Source organism: Tachypleus tridentatus, chromosome 3 (assembly GCF_004210375.1).
Source record: "Tachypleus tridentatus isolate NWPU-2018 chromosome 3, ASM421037v1, whole genome shotgun sequence".
In the NCBI taxonomy this organism is placed as follows: Eukaryota; Metazoa; Arthropoda; class Merostomata; order Xiphosura; family Limulidae; genus Tachypleus; species Tachypleus tridentatus.
In genome coordinates this window covers 70,839,469-70,861,596 of record NC_134827.1, presented here as the reverse complement: position 1 = coordinate 70,861,596, position 22,128 = coordinate 70,839,469, and the positions used below count along the sequence as shown (strand labels likewise).

General features: G+C 31.7%; 1 protein-coding gene across 8 annotated transcripts in view; it reads right to left on the bottom strand.

The window, feature by feature from the left end:
- Positions 1-22,128, bottom strand: part of LOC143247123 (solute carrier family 12 member 9) — a 120,249-nt gene that overhangs the window by 35,110 nt on the left and 63,011 nt on the right. For 6 of the 8 annotated variants that reach the window (XM_076494652.1, XM_076494649.1, XM_076494654.1 and 3 more), the window contains exons 4-7: positions 17,695-17,829; positions 2,627-2,920; positions 1,823-1,930; positions 710-821 (exon numbers count right to left, since the gene is read on the bottom strand). In XM_076494652.1, the coding sequence (XP_076350767.1) occupies positions 710-821; positions 1,823-1,930; positions 2,627-2,920; positions 17,695-17,829 (649 nt within the window). The remainder of the gene's footprint in view (positions 1-709; positions 822-1,822; positions 1,931-2,626; positions 2,921-17,694; positions 17,830-22,128) is intronic. The other 2 variants (XM_076494655.1, XM_076494656.1) reach the window with 1 other exon arrangement.

The following is a 22,128-nucleotide window of genomic DNA, read 5'->3' as shown; positions in this document are numbered from 1 at the left end:
TCTGGAAAATTAAAATGATTTAATATCACTCTCACTCACACATTATATATATTTTGTATGTGTACAAAGTGTGAGAAAATATTTATTTTAAAGTGAGCTTAGTATTTGTTAAAGTTAACAATGTTGGTAAAAATAAACCACCACTTTTTATACACATATAATTCAACAGTGACTGTAATATAAAAAAATTATCACTTACACCTTTTGCTAAAAATATTTTTTGATCCTTGATCACCCAAACAGCTAAAAAAAACCAACCTAACAATCATATTGGAACATCTACATTGCATGAAAGACATCCATATTTCAAAAAACTACAGTTTACTGTTATGAATGATTATGTCCATACTTTTCACTATCAAAATATTTGGCTTCTAACCACTTTTTAAGCTCAGTTAAAATGTGTAAAGTTTTAAACTGTTTTTAATACTAATGTTATACATCTAGTAAGATTTCATTTTTATCTCATCATTTAAATAACTCTTTACATACAATTTCACTCTCAACTGCAGATTGCTTTGTAGCAAAATTTCTAGGTTTATTTAAATGAAAAGAGCTGATGTACCTTTCACCTAACTTTTTTACCCTAAAAATTCTCAATTTAGTACACTAAAAATAACACAAGTAAAAACAAAATATTAAATCCTCAAGAGTATATATATATTTTAATGTTCCTTCCAAAGTTTTTCTTTTGTAAACCTTTACTTACTTTGAACAAGTTGCAGCAGTAAGGAATGCCATAATGATGTAAGTGATGAAAGTGAATGCAGTTGCTGATAAGGTCCCACGTGGTATAGATTTACTAGGTTCTTTTAAATCTCCTGCAAAAGAAAAAGTTAAACCTGTACAAATAAAATTATTACTTTATTTAGACTTCAGATATACTAAGAACAAATAAACTTGCCTATATGATAAGTACACTTAGGGTAAATTACCTTTTTAGTTATGGTTATGAAAGTAATTACAATGTATAAATTAGAAATTTAAACATCAAATTAAGTAAAGTCATGAAAAGTAATAGTAATTCTAAAAATTCTTCACAAGGTATTCACTTGATCAGCTTGTACATTACATGAAATTATTCAATACAGTAATGTGAACTACAGGTCTGTCAAGTGATTTAGAACTTGTATGGTAAGATTATTAGTTAGACACAATTCAAAGGGCAATAAAATGATAAAATTAAACATACAGACATAACAGTCACAAGTCTTAAGCTATTTAGAATAAATAATTGTAATTTTCTGTTACAATTTATAGTAATTTCAGATAGGAAAAAACAAACTTTTTTTTTCCTGATAGTTATGTGGTTGGTCAAATTGACAGAATGCATATAGAATTACAGTAGAGAAAATAACAGATAAAATATAAAGACTTACTGAAACAAATGTTTATTGTGTGTTTAGGAGGTATTAGGGGTTATGAAAATGAAATATAAATTAATAAGACATACCAGTCTAGTCCCTTATGCATTTCTATGCTGCTGGATTGTTGAAATGAGCATTGGAAAATAATCATGTGTGTAAACTAGATGGTTTATGAAAGTTTCAGAGAAGATGGAATGTGCTCTTAACAAAAGAACTTTATTATAGAGCCTTTTGCAATGAAAATATGTTACACTGCTATTTTCATGATGCATGATAATCTGACACAAAAATGATAACCAGCTGAAGCTCAAAAACTGTTTTAATATAATGTACTCAACTTCTGTATTACAGTTACATTACATATCTGTTTCAGTACACTTCTGTGAGATGCAAATTCTTTTTTTAAGTCAAATAACATAAAACATATGAGTAAGTTAGTAAATTTTATAACTTACCAGACATATTAGCACCTGCCATAACTCCGGTAACTCCACTAAAAAAAACAGCAAACACAGCTGCAAAACTAGTGGAACTTCCCGTTGTATAATCAATGGTATAGTTACCTGTAGGCAAAATAAAATCCAAATTCACACTTACTGTTCCAAGCTAAGTAATGAACAATATTTGTGAGACCTGAAAACTCAATTCTCAATATTTTGCATGCTATAACCTATATTTCTTAAATTAAAACCCTTAGGTTTTTTTATAATAATTGCAAAAAACTGTATAATGTTTTAAAATGAAAGAAACAAATTTTTTATATAGCCTTTAAACTAAGCATTTTTAATTTATCTAGTAGACAAAAATATTTTAAATTTCAATACATGACATTAAGAATCCATGTTAATTAACTTCCAGTAAAATCTTTAATAATCATTTCATTAAAACATTTTAATAATTATTTTGGAACATAAATTTAACAGTTAAAACAAAATGATGCAAATTTCAACTTCATTTTAAGATTTAATTGATATAACTTGCAGAATACTAATGGCTGTTTGAAACTCCCAACATGCTATTGAGTGTCTAACTAATATTGCACCACTGCAAAAGTATCAGTTTTTCATATTTTCTTGTGAATACCAATGGTCCAAACATCAATAGTATACTAACTTTGAAAATACATGTTATCATATATTTTGTCAGTTGCCCTTACATGTTATAAGTTTAAAGAGGATAAGTAAAATATCCTTTTTACAGTAACAAGACATATAAATTCCATAATGGCCCTATGAAATTTTAACAAATCATTTACTCACTCCAAATATTATTTGTAAAGGTTTCCCAACTAAAGCCAGTATAATAGGCTTCAGAGATGTTCAAGTTATGCATGTACTCATTTTCTTTTGGAAGAGGAAAACTTCCAGGTTTTACTGCCAAAAAACTGACTATCACAGATACAGCACTGATGAGGACAATAATGAAGATGACCAATGATGTCCTAGCAAACATAGAAGCTCCAACCAAGCACACTACAAGATTGAAGATATTTAATACAGTGCCATACAGGAAGTTCCACCAGTAGCCAACATGCAATATGGATGCAATGCTTCCTAAAGAGATACATCAAATTATTATTTATCATCATAAAGGTGAGATTCTTTGTCTGTATTTAATGCTTGTATTTCCTGATTAAAGACACAGTTAATTAAAAAAAAACAATATCTAGAGATTACATAAAAGTTGTTTAATTTTTAATATGCAATAAGTATTTCATTAGTTACTATGTGCTTTCCTGTGAGATACCACAATTTTTTTTTTTAATCTCTGTTTCTGGGCTCTGTCATTTGGCTGACCCTGTAGCCATCATTTAATCATAAAACTATATATACTATAACTTTAAATGCAATTTGTTTTATCTCCATGAAGTTTGGCAAGCTTTTAGTATACATTACTAGTCTAATACAATAAAAACACCAGATCTTTTAATAAATTTATGAAGTTTTTACTGAGTTAGTGTAAGTGCAAGGTATTTTCATATTATGAACAAAAACAATTTATCATTTTAGTTTCCCTATTTCAATTACATAAACTCTAGAACCTCTGAACTGAACATCAGATATATCTTATGTTTCCCACTCTAACACTACCATATATGTGCTTGGTCGGTTTGACTGACTTTGTAACAATCACATAAAAAAAAATTACCCTATTTCACTTCCAGGATGAGTGCATATCGGAATAGACTTACATATTTATTCTTAAACCCAAACCTAATATGTTTTGAAATTCTTGATCATTTAGACTTGCAGCAGCATTCAAAGTATAACAAAAGCAAACCTCACATCTTTGCAGCTGTATGTAAATAGAGGAGCAAGTTGCTCACATCTACAGTCAAGTACATGCTATTAGGTATTTTTAATTGAGCTTAATAAATTTCCAACTTTTATATTTTAGTTATCTGCATTATAATAAATATAAAATATCCATAAAAAACAAGAATTTTAATATTTAAATGTATATCTTGCAGCTTTGTGCTATTGGAGCCTTGGTAAAAGTTAAACATACTTTTTGATTTAGTTGTTGTTAGTAGATTACTTTTTAATTTTAGAACACAAAATATTAATGTGCACAAAGAATACAATGTCCTATAACATTTATAATTTAACTGAATGAAAACAGAGAAGATATTTACATACTTCCTTTAAAAATTAAGAAATCACACTTAGGTGACAAAAAAGTTGAATTATAAAAATACTTTGATGCCACATTTGTTAACATACATAGATAAAGTACTATAAGCTTTGAACATAACTCTTTAAAAAGGTAATGATATGCTCAGACTGATATACTTGCATTCAGAAGGTTAATGAACTATTTATAAATGCGTAAATTTCAGAGATAAATTTCTTTTCGTTTGTCATAGTTATGATTAAATGAAATTAACCAAATGCTAAAAACCTCATTCTAATAATCTTTTACTGAGAAATACACAAGTAATTTTTGGTTATCTGTTTAGAATAATTAACCTTGCAACAGTTTCTAAATACAAGTACAGTAACAATCACCTTAATACCAATGAAATACAAAAACTTACAAAAGAACATAAAACCACTGAAATAAAGCACGTTACTAAGAATATTAAGATTTATGAAATACATCAACCAATCACCTTATACCTCTTGAAACAGATGTATGCTACCAATCACCTTTAGGTCATTCAAATACAAACAAACACCTAAGATCCGTGAAATATAAGCAAGTTACTAAACACCACAAAACCAGAAGTAGAATAGACTTCTCTCACGCCTTTCCTTATATGAAAGTCTGTAAGTATTAATAATCACATTTTAATTAGCTAAACTTATGAATGGCAAAAATTATTTCACAAAAAATATAGGCCAACTAGTAACAATTCAACAAAGGTGACAAAAGCAATATTTAAAGGTACTAAATTGAACTACAACTGTTGATAATTCTGTTTATGCTTGCAGAAATCTTGCAATAATATAATTTGGGAAAATGGATGTTTGTCTGACAAGGTTGCAGATAGCTCAACTAATTGTTTCATCTAGCCATCTCTATACAGATCTATCCAGGATATGTTCATTCAGTTAGTTAAAATACAATGTTTTTAAATGTGCAAATACTGAAAATTCTGTTTACAAGAAGATTTGTAAAAAGTTTTTCCAATATGTTTGTTTATTGTTAAACACAAAGCTATACAATGGGCTATCTGTGGTGTGGTCACCACAAATAAAAAAAACAACTCAGTCCTAGTATTAAAATTTCCAATATCAATTTGATTGTCCTTAGATTTAGACTGTGGCCTGAAATATGCTGTATATTTCGTTCAATTTTTAAAACTTCTATAAACAAAATAACATCATTTAGGAAAATAAGTCTGTATTTGTTATGTATGAATATAAAAAAAATAACACAAATCAATTATATGTACACAGCAATCTAAAGATTGAATCTCACAGATACATGTTAATTTCTGTGTACGTGCTATATTTATTATGTATGAATACGAAAAAGAACACACAAAATTATGATGTAAACATGCAAGCCAAACATTCAATCTCACAGATACATGTTAATTTCTGTGTATATGTAGTTAAAATGTAACAAAAATCTTTTTTACTGCAATATTGTAAATCATAATTTTAATGTAATGATCAAATGAATTTTAAAAGCCAAGTTTCAGAGTACTGTTTATGTTGTTTTATGCTAATAAAAATTGCATTTTTACATTTAAAAAAAATGCACATGCTATAAGTATGTTTGAACATGTCTCTATTTTGAATGGGTTTGCTGTGTAATATTATAAAATTTGTGGAATGAAAACTTCCCCACTTCATTGCTGCTTCCAAATAATGCAACATTCAAGAAACATATCCAACTAGTTTCTGCCCTTAAAAACCCAACAAAGTAAAAAACTATGACTTGCAGTAATACAAAAGAAATAGATTTATTTTTAAAGCAATTGCCAAGCATGCAGTGTCAAAACTGAAAGAAGTATTATATTTCACTTTAGAAAAATATACACATCTTTATTTAAGTACAGTTAAAAGTGTTCTCCATGGAATTTCAGAATGGGGAGTGACAAAATTAGTAATGTTAACGAAGACTGTAAAATGTTTATCTTGTTTTGAAATTATAATGTTACATTGTTAATTTTGAATCTGTTCAATGTATATACATGGCATTTAGAACTTCTTGATGGAAGTGAAAAGGAAAAAAATTGTGACACTGCAGTGTACTCCAAACAAATACTCATTTAGAGAGTGGTAAAAGACATCAGTTTTTTATCACTTTGAAAGAAGTTAAGTTTATGTAAGCTAACCTATAAAAAAATCCAATGTGTGTCATAACAATGACCTTGATTTCATAAAATAGAAGAACACATAAAAGCCAAAATACATTTATCCAGATAACGTTGTTTGATTACTTTCTGCCCATTACAATTTTAGTGAGAGGGGTGCAACAGGGTCATGATCAGAGGGCTGCACTGACAATATAGCTATTTCTCAATCTCCGGGTGTTTTCACTCCTAGCCCTTCTAAGCATTGAACACTCTTGCTCCAGTCTTTTATAACCCACTCATATATCCTTAGCAAATCTAATTTGCAAAATTTTCCACCAGTTTCAATGCACTATCTAAATACTGTATATAAGCACCTCATTCAAATAATGTAATCCCTTTTTCAGGCATAAAATTGCTCTTACTTATTTCCCTGCTGATTTCTCCAAGCCCGTTCCCTTGGTTGTGGTTTTGCTAGGTAGCAGATAGGGACAGTGGGAATGTTGTTAATCCATTCATGCACATCAATAATTAGATGACAAGGCATTTGGTTACCTTAAGAGAGGCAATGGAGGTAAGTATTATTGTAAATACATTTTCAATTTAGAAGATGTTAACTTCCAAAACATACTTACAATCTGTTGACACAATAGCTATAATCCCACGTGCAGACATGATCCATACAGAAAGAATCTCTATAGAACAGGAATGTACCAAGATAAAGATGGTACAAGAGTGGAGGAACCACACAACACCCAGAACAGGTATGTTCTATGTCTGGAACCTAGTTCCTGTATCAAATGTGAAATAGAATAAGAATAATCATCAGTATAGGTCAGGCCAAACCAAAAAGCAAAGGTTCAACAACACAAGGTTGAAATTAAGGGGTCATGGTACATACATCTTATATTGGTGGCTAAGGCTATTGGACTGCAATGTTATGTATATATTATGTTTAATTAGATCTCAACCTGTAGACAAAGTGATACATTTCAAATCATCAGAAATAATGATGAGAAAGTAAACAACTCTGAAGTAAACAAACTTTCTTCTCCACCTGAAGAAGTCCAAAAGCAACACCCCAGCTTCAAATATTGTGATCATATAAGCTGTATTCAATACAAGGAACAGAACTCATCCATTTTGAAATTATGAACATCATTCTCTCTCCTCAACCAAGTGGGCAATGAGTACAGCATTTGCCCCTGGAATTATGGAGAAGGCATGGAACCTGTGCTTAACCCTTTAGCTTTACTCATGATAGTTCATGAGTGGCAGTCCATGATAATATGGTAACACCATATGATACATATCTAAATGGTCTTATGGTACACTCCATTTCTACAGAGCCTGTCACAACCTGTAGTAATTATTGAAAAATGGTTCCTCATGCATATCCATCTGGGAAACATTACCAAAGACTGGGATTCAGTGAAAAATAGTGACCCTAGAAATAAAAGCAAGTTTATGATTGAGTAATATACTCAATTTCTAATTAAAATATAACAAATGTAATCAAAATACCTACAGTGGGTAGTTGAAAACCCTCAAAAGCAGAAACAGCCAGAAACAAGTAATGGCATAGGAAAGTATTAGAAGTAGCTCACATACCAGCCAACACAATTCCTTCCATAGGGCAATTCAACCAGGAAGCTATTGACATAGAGATATGCAAAAAATTCCTCTCATGTAACAATAATCCATTAAAGGCCATGTGAATCAATTTGCAAAGCCATCTTGTTGTATAATGGAAGATAAGCCTCAGGATATTCAAGGATCCAATGAATAAACAACTGGATCCTAGTACCTCAAAATGAGTTAGTATGAGCCACATAACACTTGAGGGCCCTGATAAGACATAACAAATGATCAGCATCAGATCAATCACAAATATTAGAAATGGCAGGCAAATGGATTGGAGAGAAGAATCTTTTCTCTTCCCTGGCTATGAAAGTGTTGGGAAGAAAAGACCTATCAGAGTAAAGTAAGACAAAAGTGGAATGATGAAACATCTGATGCACATGGATTGCAAAGAAATCCAACCAACAATGTCCACAAGCCAACAAAAAGAAAAAATACTATTTAACAGAAAAGTGAAACAAAGAACCTGAAGCTAAAGGCTCAAAAGAAGGATGTGAAAACACATGTAAAACAACTTTAAACATCCCACTGTGGTAACTGAATAGGTTGTTTGGGCCAAAGAATATGAAAGGATTCAAACAGACATGATAGTCCTGGAGAGTCAAAAAAACTTCTGATATTTGGAAATACCAAAAAATAGTGGATAAGAATACTTCATATAAATCCATCATAGATGAAGCAAGACCCCTCTCAAAAACTAAAATTATAAAACAGAATATGGTAGATAATTTAGGAAGAAGAGAGTTTAAATCACTTTTAATATACAAATGGCAATAAGTATCCCATTTTTGTTGACAAACAACCATAATTGGGCTATAGATATTTAGTTAAATAAAGAGACACCTCAGAAGTTATACCCCTTTGTCGAGGAAAGGATCACATAAATTACAGGTAAAAAGAGTGAGCTTCTGAACATACAAGTGGGAAATATCTGATCAAGGTTCTCAACAGACAGCCAAAGAAGTAAACATTCCTGCAGATATCAAAGCAGTGAAAACCATGTTTGAGTTGGACAATATGGTGCAACCAAAAGAACTGAACAGGAAGCAGATTAAACTAAAATCAGGATCTGGGGCAATAGCTGAATCAGGGTAAAGAAATACAGATGTAAATATGTCCAGTCTTGATTGAATGTGTCTACTGCTAATTCTTGACAATGAGGTATTGGAGACCAAAACAACTGCAGCTGAGAATTCCAGTGAGTCACAAAAGCATCAACTATTAGAAACCTGAAATGAGAGTAAATCCACTTAAAAACCTCTTAATGTAATATCCACTGTATTCAAAGGATCCAGTTGGGTCAAGACAAGTGATATGCAATTAAATACATCACTCCTGGATCATAACATGCTAAGAGACTGACATAATGGAAATGAGCCTGGTAGAGAAGATCTTGAATATATGTACCTACTTGACAAAAAGTCTGAGATAACACTATAGAACTGTTGGAAATGATCATGACAGTTTTGCTCTTCAAGAGAGGCAGATCTTAAACCATTGCCCAGTGAACAGGAAAAAATTAAAGAACATTATTATGAAGAGTAGAATTAACTTCTGTGCAAATACCCTGAAACTCCTGACCTGGAAGATAAGCTCCCCATTACTGAAGATATGCTTCTCTGAATAGATGGATCTCAGGAAAAGGTGGTAGAACAGGTACCCCAATGGTAATGATGTTCTGATCCAACCATCATTCACAATCAACAATGTTGCTCTTAAAACAGGATACAAAAGTTTAAAATATGTCATCCTTTGGTCACACAACAACTACTGAAAAAATATCCTATGTGCTCTTTCCAAATGAATGATATTCTTGAGGGATATCCACATCCCCATAAAAAAGAAAGAGATCCACACAGTAGGAAATGGAGACACAAGTAAAAACCTTACTGTTCTTTCAGTGGCTTGAAATTTGATGAGGTTTGGTTGAGCATGACTTCAGTATTGAAAAGCGCAACCAGAAGGATGAGCTACTGCATTGGTGATAGAATTATTTTCTCTAGTCTCAAAAGAAAGCCCAAGTTTGTGGCTTCTAAAAGGAAGATCTGAGAATGTTGTTCTACTAATTGACAAGATGGTGCTACAAGGAACAAGTCATTCATATAATGCTGTATGTTTTGGGGGATCTCCTTGATTGATTCTACTTTTTCCATGCTGGGAGAAAGGATGGTAAGTGACTACATTGGAACATATGATCGCTTTAAACACATCACAGTTTTCTTGGATTTGTCTTGCTCTCATGTTTTACCTGTAAAGCATTTTTCCTTTTTTTTTTAGTAAACCTAAAACATTTTCAAATTCATGTGTTGTTGCAAATGATTAATTTATTCTTCAGGTGGACTGTTCCTTAGCTTCTTTTCTTTTACTTCTAAAAGTTTATATTATATATGCCTGACTGAATTACAGTATTACACAATTGTGTAACCGTATTTGTATATGCTTATTTGATACATTAGATGTATTTTAAATTTTGTTTCTTAATTTAATATTAATTTTACTTTTCATATCTTTATTAATTTTCTTTGACTTATACCTCTGTCAGATTGTCTTCTTCAATTATTTCTTTGGTTTCCTGGCTGGTTTCTTGTTAGGATTTATTACGTAGAAGTGTTAATTTATCATTTTCTTTCCTCAGGGAGTTATGGGAATTCCTTTTTTTGTGTCCCATATTATTTGCTGTAGTTCCAGAGACATTAGAGTCACAAATTGGTACAACCTATTACATTCTTCTTTATCATTGTTGACTTCTTGCCTTTCTTCAGTATAAAGTAATAATTTGGGAGTGTTAGTCCATTGTGTTTCCAACATCCTAATGCAGTTCCCAGGCCTATCAATCCCCATAATAGTCTATCCTTATGCTAGAAGAGAATCTAAATTCTTCCCATCTGGTCCTGGATTATTTGTACAAGCCACCTCAGAACTTCCCAAAGAGACACCGTTGATCCACACATCTCCATCTCACAACGAATCATGTCATGGATAGCTTCAACTGAAAATGACCCCCTGATGACTTTGAGAAACATCAGATAGCAGAAGAGGTCTGGAAGGTCTCTGTAGTACAAACATTAACTCAGGAATTCATACCCATCTGTACATTTTTGTGTATGTGTGTGATTTATTAATATAAATAAAGATTTCATAGCAGAAATGCCAACCACATTCAAAATTACAATGTAAATAATGAATATTTGCAACAATCCTGTTTGTAGAAACACTTGCAGAACAATGTCAAGAAAATGTTATTACATTATCTGAATGAAGCACTTACTTGCAATAACTAGACAGAAAGCACATTGAATTTGGTGGAAATTTTTTTAAATTGGATTTTGCCAATGGCAATTTAGTAAAGTATAAAAGACTGGAAAACACATGTTCAAACCCTAGAGATCAATAAATAGCTATATTGTCATTGGAGGTATCTATGTTTTGGAAGTAAAAATATCAATTCAATTTTAAAATTAAATTGTTTCTGACTTCAGTTATTATCTGTTATGTTACCATTATTATTAATTAAAAACCCTTTTTAATCAGTGCAGACTAAATTAAGAAATCAACAAATAGTTTTCTTGTTGTCTATACATTTTATTTTATACTTTCAGTACATAGATCAGTGGTTCCCAACCTCTTTTACGCCCTGCACCCCTAAAAAAATTTTAATATGTTCTTGCACCCCTCACAGTAATTATTTATTTAAGAATAAAGGTGAAGGTGGCCAAAACAAATGTTATCTCACACCCCCTGGTTGGGAACCACTACATAGACTAACAACAGTATTAGGTTATACTTTTATTGCTAAACAACATTACATAAAAGGTATTGTTGGAACATAGTTTAACAAAAATGTACTGGTTTTTTCATAAAATCTAACTGATTTTATGAATTATTACTCTATGGAATATACCATGAATTAATTTCATAAATGAGCTTAATTTTGACTAGCTCACAAAAGAATTTACTGGCATTTGACTGCCTTAACTGTACTTTTTTGCTTCTTTGTCAGTCAAGTTGATTTCACAAAATATATATATTTCCATTAGCTATGAAATGAGAGGTTAAAGTATATTCTACAGTGGGTGTACTTGCTCTTTCATTTTTATGGACTATAGGTAGTCTTTATGAAATAATTACAAGTCCAAGCAGAAATCCCTTGTTAAATTGCAATGGATTATGATCAATTACTGAGATACCTTACAAATACATTATTTGATAATATTCTTAAAGTCATATTTGTTCTAAAAACAAACTATGTAGGTGTGGAGGTTGAATCAACAAGACATGACCAACTAACAATTAATTTGTTTGACAGTTCAATCATGAAAATGCAAGTCAGTCTAGCAGCTCATATTTCATTGACAGTTACATGACTGAAGTCTCTACACTGTCATAAAATTACATCATTGAGCTCAGCTTCTGTCAGTATGTGTTAAGTTAATTTGTAATATATAATATGTACATACTCTAAAACAAGTGTATTTGATATTAACTATTACTCTAAAGTCATTAAGAGCATTAATCCATGATTATGAGAAAACCCTCTTGTAGAGAAAAATATACATTAAAAATGGCTGGTATGGGTAAAGAAAGCTCTATGTAGAAGAGCGAACAATGTTTCGACCTTCTTTGGTCATCGTCAGGTTGAAACATTGTTTGCTCATCTACATAGAGCTTTCTCTATCTGTACCAGCCATTTTTACATATATAATAAGATCATTACTATATAAGTACATGATAATTATTACACAGTTCCAAATAATATTAGCATCCTGAATAATAGTACAGAGTGGACAAATTACAAATTTCTAATTTTACAGGGTGTATAATTTAGGGTTTGTTTTAACTCTGTACTTAATGTCATGCAATCTTCTGGATTGTTGGCAATTGAAAGGCAAGTAAAAAATTGTGCACACAGCTTTTTTATTGAACCTTCACCTTACTGAAATAAATGCATTGTAATATTAATTTTATCAACCATTTAAGCAAACTGGTTAGTTACAGACTGATAATCTGCCAGTTTCCCTTACATTCAAACAAAAATGCTTCTACTTTGAGTTTCGATTAGTCCAAAGCCTATACACTGCTTTATGACATGGCCCTCAACAGGTCACAGAGTGCTATAATTATATGGCCTAGCCTGCATCTGTTTGCCTAACATGAGCAATACCAGTAGACTTCCCTGCTTTTTGGCCAAAATTTAATAATTGTACATTCCTTAACAAGTATTGTATGGAATGGAAAGTTCCTGAAAATAAATAACTGTATATGTACAATTATCTGGAACTCTATGATAATGTGTTTTTTATTACTTTTCACCACCATAAACCAAAATCTGTGAATGTAAATATATGATGAAATTTTAGGGTAAGAAATAATCATGATTTGAGTTTATTAAGAATCCCAAGTTAAAGTAAATTTTTCTAAATACTTGTGCAGGAAACCTGCATGTAATTAACCGGTGTTCTTGTAAATGTCACATTGAAGACCATAAACTTGTGTTATTCCTCTACTTAAAAAACACAAACATACAATAATGGTTGTTGGTTGGTTGATTTAGTGTTTTATGGCACAAAGCAGCTTGGCTATCTGTGCCAAACATCCGGTAAAAAGTTAAAAATAAATTTAGTAAAACTCATAAAAGGAAATTAAGGTAAAACCAAACAAAGTTAAAAAAAAACAAATAGCATAAAACCAATATTTACATCTAGTCTACAATGTTAAGAGAAAAACTACAGTAATTCAACCTGCAAAGGACTTTCTGTAGTGTAACTGTAATTATTATAACTCCTCAGGAAGACTAACAGATAAGTACAAAAACCACCATCAGTCACCTGAAATTGGCCTTTCCAGTCCTGGTTCCGAGTTATTTGACGTTATAACCATTTTCAAAAAGAAAAGTAATAAAAAAATTTTAAAAGACGTGTAGCAAAATTATAATAATAACTCACCAGGATGACTAATGGGTAGTTCAAACAGCAGCACTAGTTACCTGAAGTTGGCCTTTCCACTACTGGTTTCGAATTATTTAATGTTACAGCCAGTTTCTAATTTCAAGTCCAACTAGATGAACCGTGAGTTTTAAAAGGGAGCCACATTAAAAAGGTGTAATGTATAAATTAAAAAAACTTAAATGGCATTAAAAAGATTAATGGTTTTTAAAAAACTAAAAACATTACCAAGGTGGTCAGTGTCACCATCACCAATAACACTGTCTAACGTTATGGACAAACCTTGGGACAGAACATATTTAAAATAGTGCCATCGTTGAGAGTCGTAACAACGGCAAGAAAGTAAAATGTGGCTTATTGTGATCCGAGTGTCACACAGACTACACATTGGTGCATCAGTTCCAGATAAAAGAAAATGATGAGTTAAAAACCTGTGACCAATGCATAGTCTAATTAGAGCAACTTCCTCTTTCTGATCATTCTGATAAGCAAGATGGCCAAAGTCCAATATAGGGTTTTAGTTGGTAAAGCTTGTTTTTGCGTTGCTCACTCCAAGTTAACCACCAGCTGGCACAGAGCCGAGCCTTGAATACAAGACCATAGTCCATGTACGAGACAAGCACAGCAGTGAAAGTGCCAGAGCAGATAGACTTAGCTGCAGTGTCAATAAGCTCATTCCTGCAAATACCAACATGGCCTGGTATCCAAAGAAACTAGATAGAAGTAGATGTTATATATATGTAAAAATGGCTCGTTTGGATTGAGAAAATATTTTACGTAGAGGAGCGAACAACGTTTCAACCTTCTTCAGCCATCATCAGGTTCACAAAGAAAGAAAGAGGTAACTGACCAGAAGCTGATCACATGTTTGAAAGGGGTTGTGTAACTGAGTGTCGGAATGTAGAGGGGGTGGCTTAGATGTTTGAATATATAATTTTATATTATTTATTATACTATTTTTAATATAGGTATAAAGGTGTTCCTTTGTATTGGTTTATTCTGGGTTTAAGTTGTTGTATAAGCAAGGCTTCTTTAATTTTGCATTTGTTTATGTTTGTTTCTTTATTTAGTAGTTGAGTGTTTTCTATGGTTATGTTGTGTTTATTTGACTTGCAGCTTTCAAAAACCTGTGAAGGTGACTTTTTATATTCTTTGAAACATACTCTTATCCACAATAAATATATTTGCTGTTTTTCTAATATTAGGAATATTAGGAACAAAAAATATTTCAGAACTCTAGTCGAAAAGATAGATTATGAAGTAATTAGAATTGATGAAAGTTGGTTAGTTTGGTTTGTTTTTTTTAACTGTGCTTAAAGCTACACAAGGGCTATCTGTGCTAGCCATCCATAATTCAGCAGTCTAAGACTAGAGGAAAGACAGCTAGTCATCACCACTCACCACCAACTCTTGGGCTACTCTTTTACCAATGAATAGTGAGATTGACTATGACATAATAATACCCCAAGGCTGAAAGGGTGAGCATGTCTGGTGTGATGGGGATTTGAACCTGCAACCCTGAAATTTTGCTATCCTTTTTTCAAAGCTGGAGTGGAGTGGCTCTTAAAATAAGGAATCAAAACTGCAAACTGAAATATTAAACTCATACAATTCAGTCTGAGTTGGTAACAATTAGAAGTTTTCACCAAAGGTGAAAAGTTTAACTGGTTATTTCTAAAGGCCACCTGTTCAAATTTTAGAATATTATTATAATACTAAGGTTAGGTACATAACATCTGAATGTCCCAGGCCTATTTATTCCAACATCATCAACCCTGCTTACTGTACTGACCATGATTACATGCTATTGTTTGATACTACAACTTTCATTATAACAAGCTTGTGCACAGAACGACAAAGTTAATTTTTGACCATATTTTAAGATATCTTTCATAGACTTTCCACCATATATGAACACTGACTCCTTTGACCTTTTAAAAAGGACAAAGACACAATAACATAATGGAGCTGCATCAGGAGCCTTAACAAATTGCAACTAAATAGAACTGCAGAAATTTGAATTTGTTCATCCACCTTTCTTATGAACACAATTACTGATTTTGAAATGTGTGATTGTAAGGTTGTGAATGTTTGGCTTCCAAGCCTTTGTAAACTTAAATTTTTTGTTTATTATATTACTGATGGTACCAGGAGAAGCTTAGCATCAATGCAAATAGATTTTTGGATTAAAGGGCTCTCTTTTCAGTTGGTATTCTTCTGAATTATTTTAGGGTGTAATTTCAGTCTGTTGGTGTTTCAAGTACTCTGTTTTGTAAATTTTTCACTTTAAAAAACACAACTGAATAACCTTTTCCTTTACATGTTCATTTTATGGCTCGATACTGCCTTAATCTTCATACATGAATATTCTTCCTTAAAAGAAACTGTGACATATGCCACCAGTAGTAAGTACATCCTGTGGCATGTATATGCACTATTAAAATGTAAGAAAATTAATATGAACTAAATATGTATGTATTAAACATGATGTCTGTGGTGCCACATCATGCATCTTCAACTACACATTACTACATTTGTATATAAAAATTTAATGAAATTACTATTATCAATTACATTTTAACTTCAAGTTTTATATTACCTAAGTTTTATTCCTTTATTTTATAAAAGAAACATTTAAAACAGTAACTAAAACTGTAGGTTTTGCTGTCACGCTGTCAATTTGCAGTAACAAGTCTAAACTTTATGAGCTATTATACATGATACTGTGAGAATACAATAAAGACTGTCAGCATACAAGGTCAAATTACAATTCCATCTGTCTTTCATTAGCATCTGAAAAATTTTCCAAGAATTTCTCAATGAGGGTTTTACATTCTAATATTTCTATGCATAAGGTCAGCCATACTCACTTGCAAAGTCAAAGCTGTGTTGCTAGGTGATAGTTTGAAGTTAAATGACATGCTTATAACCAATAAAGAGTAAATTTTGCATTATTCAGTTATAGCCTAAAGAAACAATCAGTGTATGAATCTGTAGTATGAAATAGGAAAAATATAACCAAATTCCACCGTTCTCTTGAAGTGTACCTAGTGCTTTGCAAGTGTTTCTAACCTTATACATATGTTTGCTAATCATTTAAACTGCATTTAGGTTTTATGTTTATATTTTAATTAATTACTTATTATTTGTCATTATAAATGCATATTTGAAAATTTTATGATTCTTTACATTTAACTTGATATAGTTTGATTTGGGGAAATGTCTAAGCAAGATGGCATCATTCTCATGTGCAAACATTAGTGAAGAGTTTGTGGATGATCTTTACTCTGTAATAACTATAATAACTGTAAGGTTACATTGACAGGAACACATTGCCACATCTGCATCAAGAATAAAAACAAATAAATGGAAAGGAAAATTAAACAAACTATGAGTGAAAAATAAAGGTGTGAAATTATACATATAAGAAAAAACATGTCTATTCTTCTGCATTTTTACAGAATTGAAAGGTATGTATTTCCATTTGTTATTTTCAAACATTTTATTATGCTGTATGTTGATGATAACAGATAGTTAAAGAATAAAATATACATATTTGCCTTAAAAACATTTAATATTCATGTAGGAGGTTCTAGATATTATGCAAATGAAATCTGAAAATAAGATAATAGTATTTTTATACTCAAATGAAAATCACATTGTCTATGAGCTAGTCTGAGTCTGAGAGCAAATAACTACATTAAATAACAAATATTTTATTATAAATACTACAAAAATCAAAACTTATTATTCTAAAACTACATAATCTTAGGATCATGTAAGACAAATTTAAAACTATTTCATCAACTATTTTCATTTTTATAAAGAACTTTCCTGAGATTTACATTACTTAGATTGTAAGTAGTTGTCATACTGATAAAGTATACACTAAACAGAAGTACTCTATGTGTTTGGCATTACAGAGCTTTTGTTCAAGTGAATAACTTTTATTTTAAGAGTTTTACATTCTTACAACTCAAGCCATGTATATTCTTACCAGATTCTCCAAAGTTATCAACAATTCCTTCAACACAACCAGACAAATACAAGGCACTTGAAAAAACGTTTGCAATAAAGAAGAGTGTTCCAATGCTGCCTCCGAATTCTGGACCCAATGCACGACTTATCATAACTGTTCAGTGTTAAGAAATTTTCACTTCTTGATGTTTCCAGACTACCTTAAATTACTCATTATTAACTGGTGATTTTCATCTATAATTTGTAATGAAAGAGAAACTGTAATCAAATATTATGATTTATCTTTTCTTTCATTTGATGGTGTATATATCTTACATGGTCTTCCTTAAAGATTCTTTTATTCTTTCCTATTTTCCACCTAACTAATATTCTATATCATCTAACCCTAGATAACAAACATTAAACTAAAAAAATTACTATGAACAGTTTGTAAAATGAAAGTAGATATTAGTTACAATGATTTCAATGTCAGAGACAAGTAGTTACAGATATAAAAAAAAATTAATGTAAAACCCTCAGAAAAGGAACAAGCTAACAGAATATTATATCAAAGGATGTAGAGAGGATGTTTCTCTGAATTCAACTGTTTTATATATTTAATCCAGTTACACCAACCACTTCCATTTCATTAGCATTTTACCTGTGACGAATGATATTTTTGTTTAGAGGAAAACCCACAAACTTCAAAAGAAGGATGTCAAGAGGAAATATGACAGTCACCTTGACAGTTTCTCTAACATGATAAAGGGCATGCACACTGGTTACTGATTTATTTTACGAGAAATGACCCAGCATGTACAATTTACGCCAACAAAACAAATTACATTTTCTTTAATACAGACCTTCCAAAAGATTACATTTTTTTCATATTTTCACCTCATTGTTTGATCAGAAACTACCAATATACAAATAACTTTCAAATTATAAACTTCATAATTTAAAAATGGCTTTCTAATAGGTATTCTAAAATGGTTTTCATATGAGACTCAAAATGTAAATACTTTTGAAAAGCACTATTCAAATGCACTCGAGTTTTGGATCTTGTTTGAAAACCATTACAACTTTTGTATGCGATCCTGTGTGATAACTTTTTTAATCAGTTATTCTAAAAAGTATTTATATGACCCATTTATATTATTTGACCCAGTGAATCAACTGGAACAAGGTCAAGACTAGGAAACAAGCAGACACTAAACAAACTAGCAGTCTACAAATACAGTCTGCACCAATTCCACAAGTAAACTATAACCAAACATGCACCCACTACCAGAAGAACATCTTGGTTGACAAGTTCACTGAGGGACTCCCAGTGAGCTTATACAACAGCATCTGAAAGTGAAAGACATCATCACTTTCACAAGAGCTATATCTCTAACAACAAGCTTTACTTTACTTTACTTATCAGTCATGAAAGTCATCTAATGCTGTCCAGACTGAGCTCAGTAACAATGGACTGCATGACAGTATGCAGTGAAGGAAATAACAGTACCTCCACATACAAAAATAGTATTCTCTAGGTTAATCCAGACCAACTACAATGCATTTGTGTCATATAGAAGCCACATATGATAAACTGTTTCTTGTCCAAAAAATGCACTTAGCATTAACTTTGGCAGTACTCTGCCTGATAACAGAAGAAGTTCCAGTATTGCTTTATGATTATTACTATCAGATATCAAGCAGGATCATATAATGATCAAATCCATGTTAAGTGGAAGTAACCTATGAAATCTTTAACACTAGGCTTACGTTCATCAAATGGTGGCAAAAGGCAAACAGAGAGCTACCAACATACCCGAAGCATTTTTAATGATTATCTAGTCCTATGCAGTGATAGCAACTCAATAACTTGTCATATAAATATGAGAACTTCTGTGTGACCATATAGCTGATTTGATAGAGAAATAATGACTCAGCACCATATAGACAGATTATGCACGTCTAATAAAGAAATTGCTGCAAAAGCTTTCCTGAAGTACTAGGGAAGTCACCAGACATGAAATACAACAAATGCTACATGATAGTCATATTAATGATTGTCAAGAAGAAGAAAGGTAAGCCAAGGTTCTTCATGGACACTGGTTAGGTAAAAATGGTAATTTGCACTGCTTTTCTTTTCACATGGATAGATAAACATTTGAACACATTAAAAAGCTTCCACTGATTCAGTACCTTTCTGCACTCCAACAAGTGGCAAGCTGAACTGATCAAGGCTGCTTTTAGTACAGGATATACGAGGGCTGTTCAAAAAATACGCGGACTGACGTCAAAAACAAAATGTACTTTATTTAGAAGTTACAGGTCTGGGACCCCTTCAAAGTACTCTCCTCCCCAACACACACACTTATCCCAATGGTGTTTCCACTTGTTGAAACAGTCCTGGTATGCTTCTTTTGTAATGTCCTCCAGCTCCTTCATCGCATTTGCCTTAATCTCGGGAATCGTCTCAAATCTTCTTCCTTTCAAGGGTCTTTTGAGTTTGGGGAACAAGAAAAAATCACAAGGAGCAAGGTCAGGTGAGTAGTGGGGGTGAGGAAGAACAGTGATTGAGTGTTTGGCCAAAAACTCACGAGTTCTGAGGCACAAATTTCGCAGCAACGTGGTGCATCTTCAATTTTTTGGTCAAAATCTCATAACAAGATCCAACTGATATCCCACACTCTTCAGCAAGCTCCCTGACAGTCAGACGTCGATTTGCCCGCACCAGGATGTTGATTTTGTCGACGTGTGGGTCGTCAGTTGACGTGGAAGGACATCCAGGACGCTCATCATCTTCAATGGACTGTCGACCATCCTTAAAACGTTCATGCCACTTGAAACATGCCATACGCTTCATAGCAACATCACCGTAAGCCGTGTTAAGCATAGCAAAAGTTTCAGTTGCAGATTTTCCAAGCTTAACACAAAATTTCACAGCAAGTCGTTGCTCCTTCAGGCCATTCATTCTGAAATCCGCCAAACGAAAAAATCGCACTTCACTTAAAACCACGTAGCTAATACATAAATGAAGATATCTGCAATCGGGAAATGGCGTCGTAATCAGCTGATCTGTGTGAACCTAGCGACACCAAGCGGATTCCCCTGGAACCAACTGGAGCAATTCAAACAGTCCACGTATTTTTTGAACAGACCTCTTATGTATGTATCTTGATTGGCATATTTTATTTCTATAATGACAAGTCTTGGCTCTTTCAAACACGAAAGTGTGCATTAAAAGATCGGGTCTTTTGAAGTTTTCTTATGTTCATCTTTCTTTCCATTGATTTCAAATAATTTATACATGTTTAACATCTTATTATTCTTTTCACAAATGAGTGTAATTCTTGGCAAGCAATCAGGTATTTTCATTTTTTTAATGTCAAAAGCTTTTCAACTTAAGTTTTCTGTTAGTGTTATTGACTTTTTTTCTTTTTATGTGTCAAAGGCTTATTTTGTGTATTTTAATTTTATATACATACTTTTGGGTAAGTACTGTGCTAGGCAAAGAGGGCAGCTCAGATTCATTGTTAAAGTGTAAAATCAAATATGCTAAATCAAGGATAAAGGTTTTTATTCTATTTCCTCTTCCTCTATTATCTTTTTTGTTTAGTTATCAGTTTTCTTTTTGTCTCTTTAGTTTTCTTTCTTTATCTACTTTGGTTTTACTTTTATTTATATAAATACATATTTGTGCATTACATTTTCTTCTCAAAGTTAGAGGGCATTTTTATGTATTCTATGTCAAAAAATTACCAAATATGTTCTGTATTAGCCCTATTTATATGGAATCAGTCCCTTAGACTGAGCCCATACTAGAGAAATAATGTTTACTATAATCCCAAATTTACTTGATGCATCCTTGTAAAAATTGATAATTTTTTTTAGTAACGTTAAATGCAAGTTCTACACAAAGAAAATTGGATTTTTTAATGTGATATTTATACAAAAGATATTTATCAGAATTTATTTCAGTCAGTCTGACTCAAACTGACTGGTCAAGGTGATTTTCATGTTAATACTGCCTTTTTCCACCTTACAATTTTCAAATTTCATTTCCATAGCCTCAAAAACCTTCTAAATGAATATCACGTTTTTCAATAAAACTTTATATTTTGTTTAATATTTTCTCTACTCTGACATCATATGAGCTCAATCTGTTTGACCAAGCTGTAAATGACCACAAAAATATAAAAATATACTTATATTACCCTTCCTTCTTTCTAGAATGACTGCAGACTGGAATATAAAATTACTTTTATATATATTAAAATCTCCAGTCCTACATTCTTTCCACATTTAATTTTACTGTTGTATTATTCTGTGAACTGTGTATATCAGGTCTGCATAAAAAGGCTAGATTACAAAGCAGATCTCACTGAAAACCTTTTTACTTTTGTTGTTTTTAACTAACCTATCAAGTTTCTGATTTTTAAGTTGTTACTTTTATAACAATAAATAAAAAATTTACACAAAA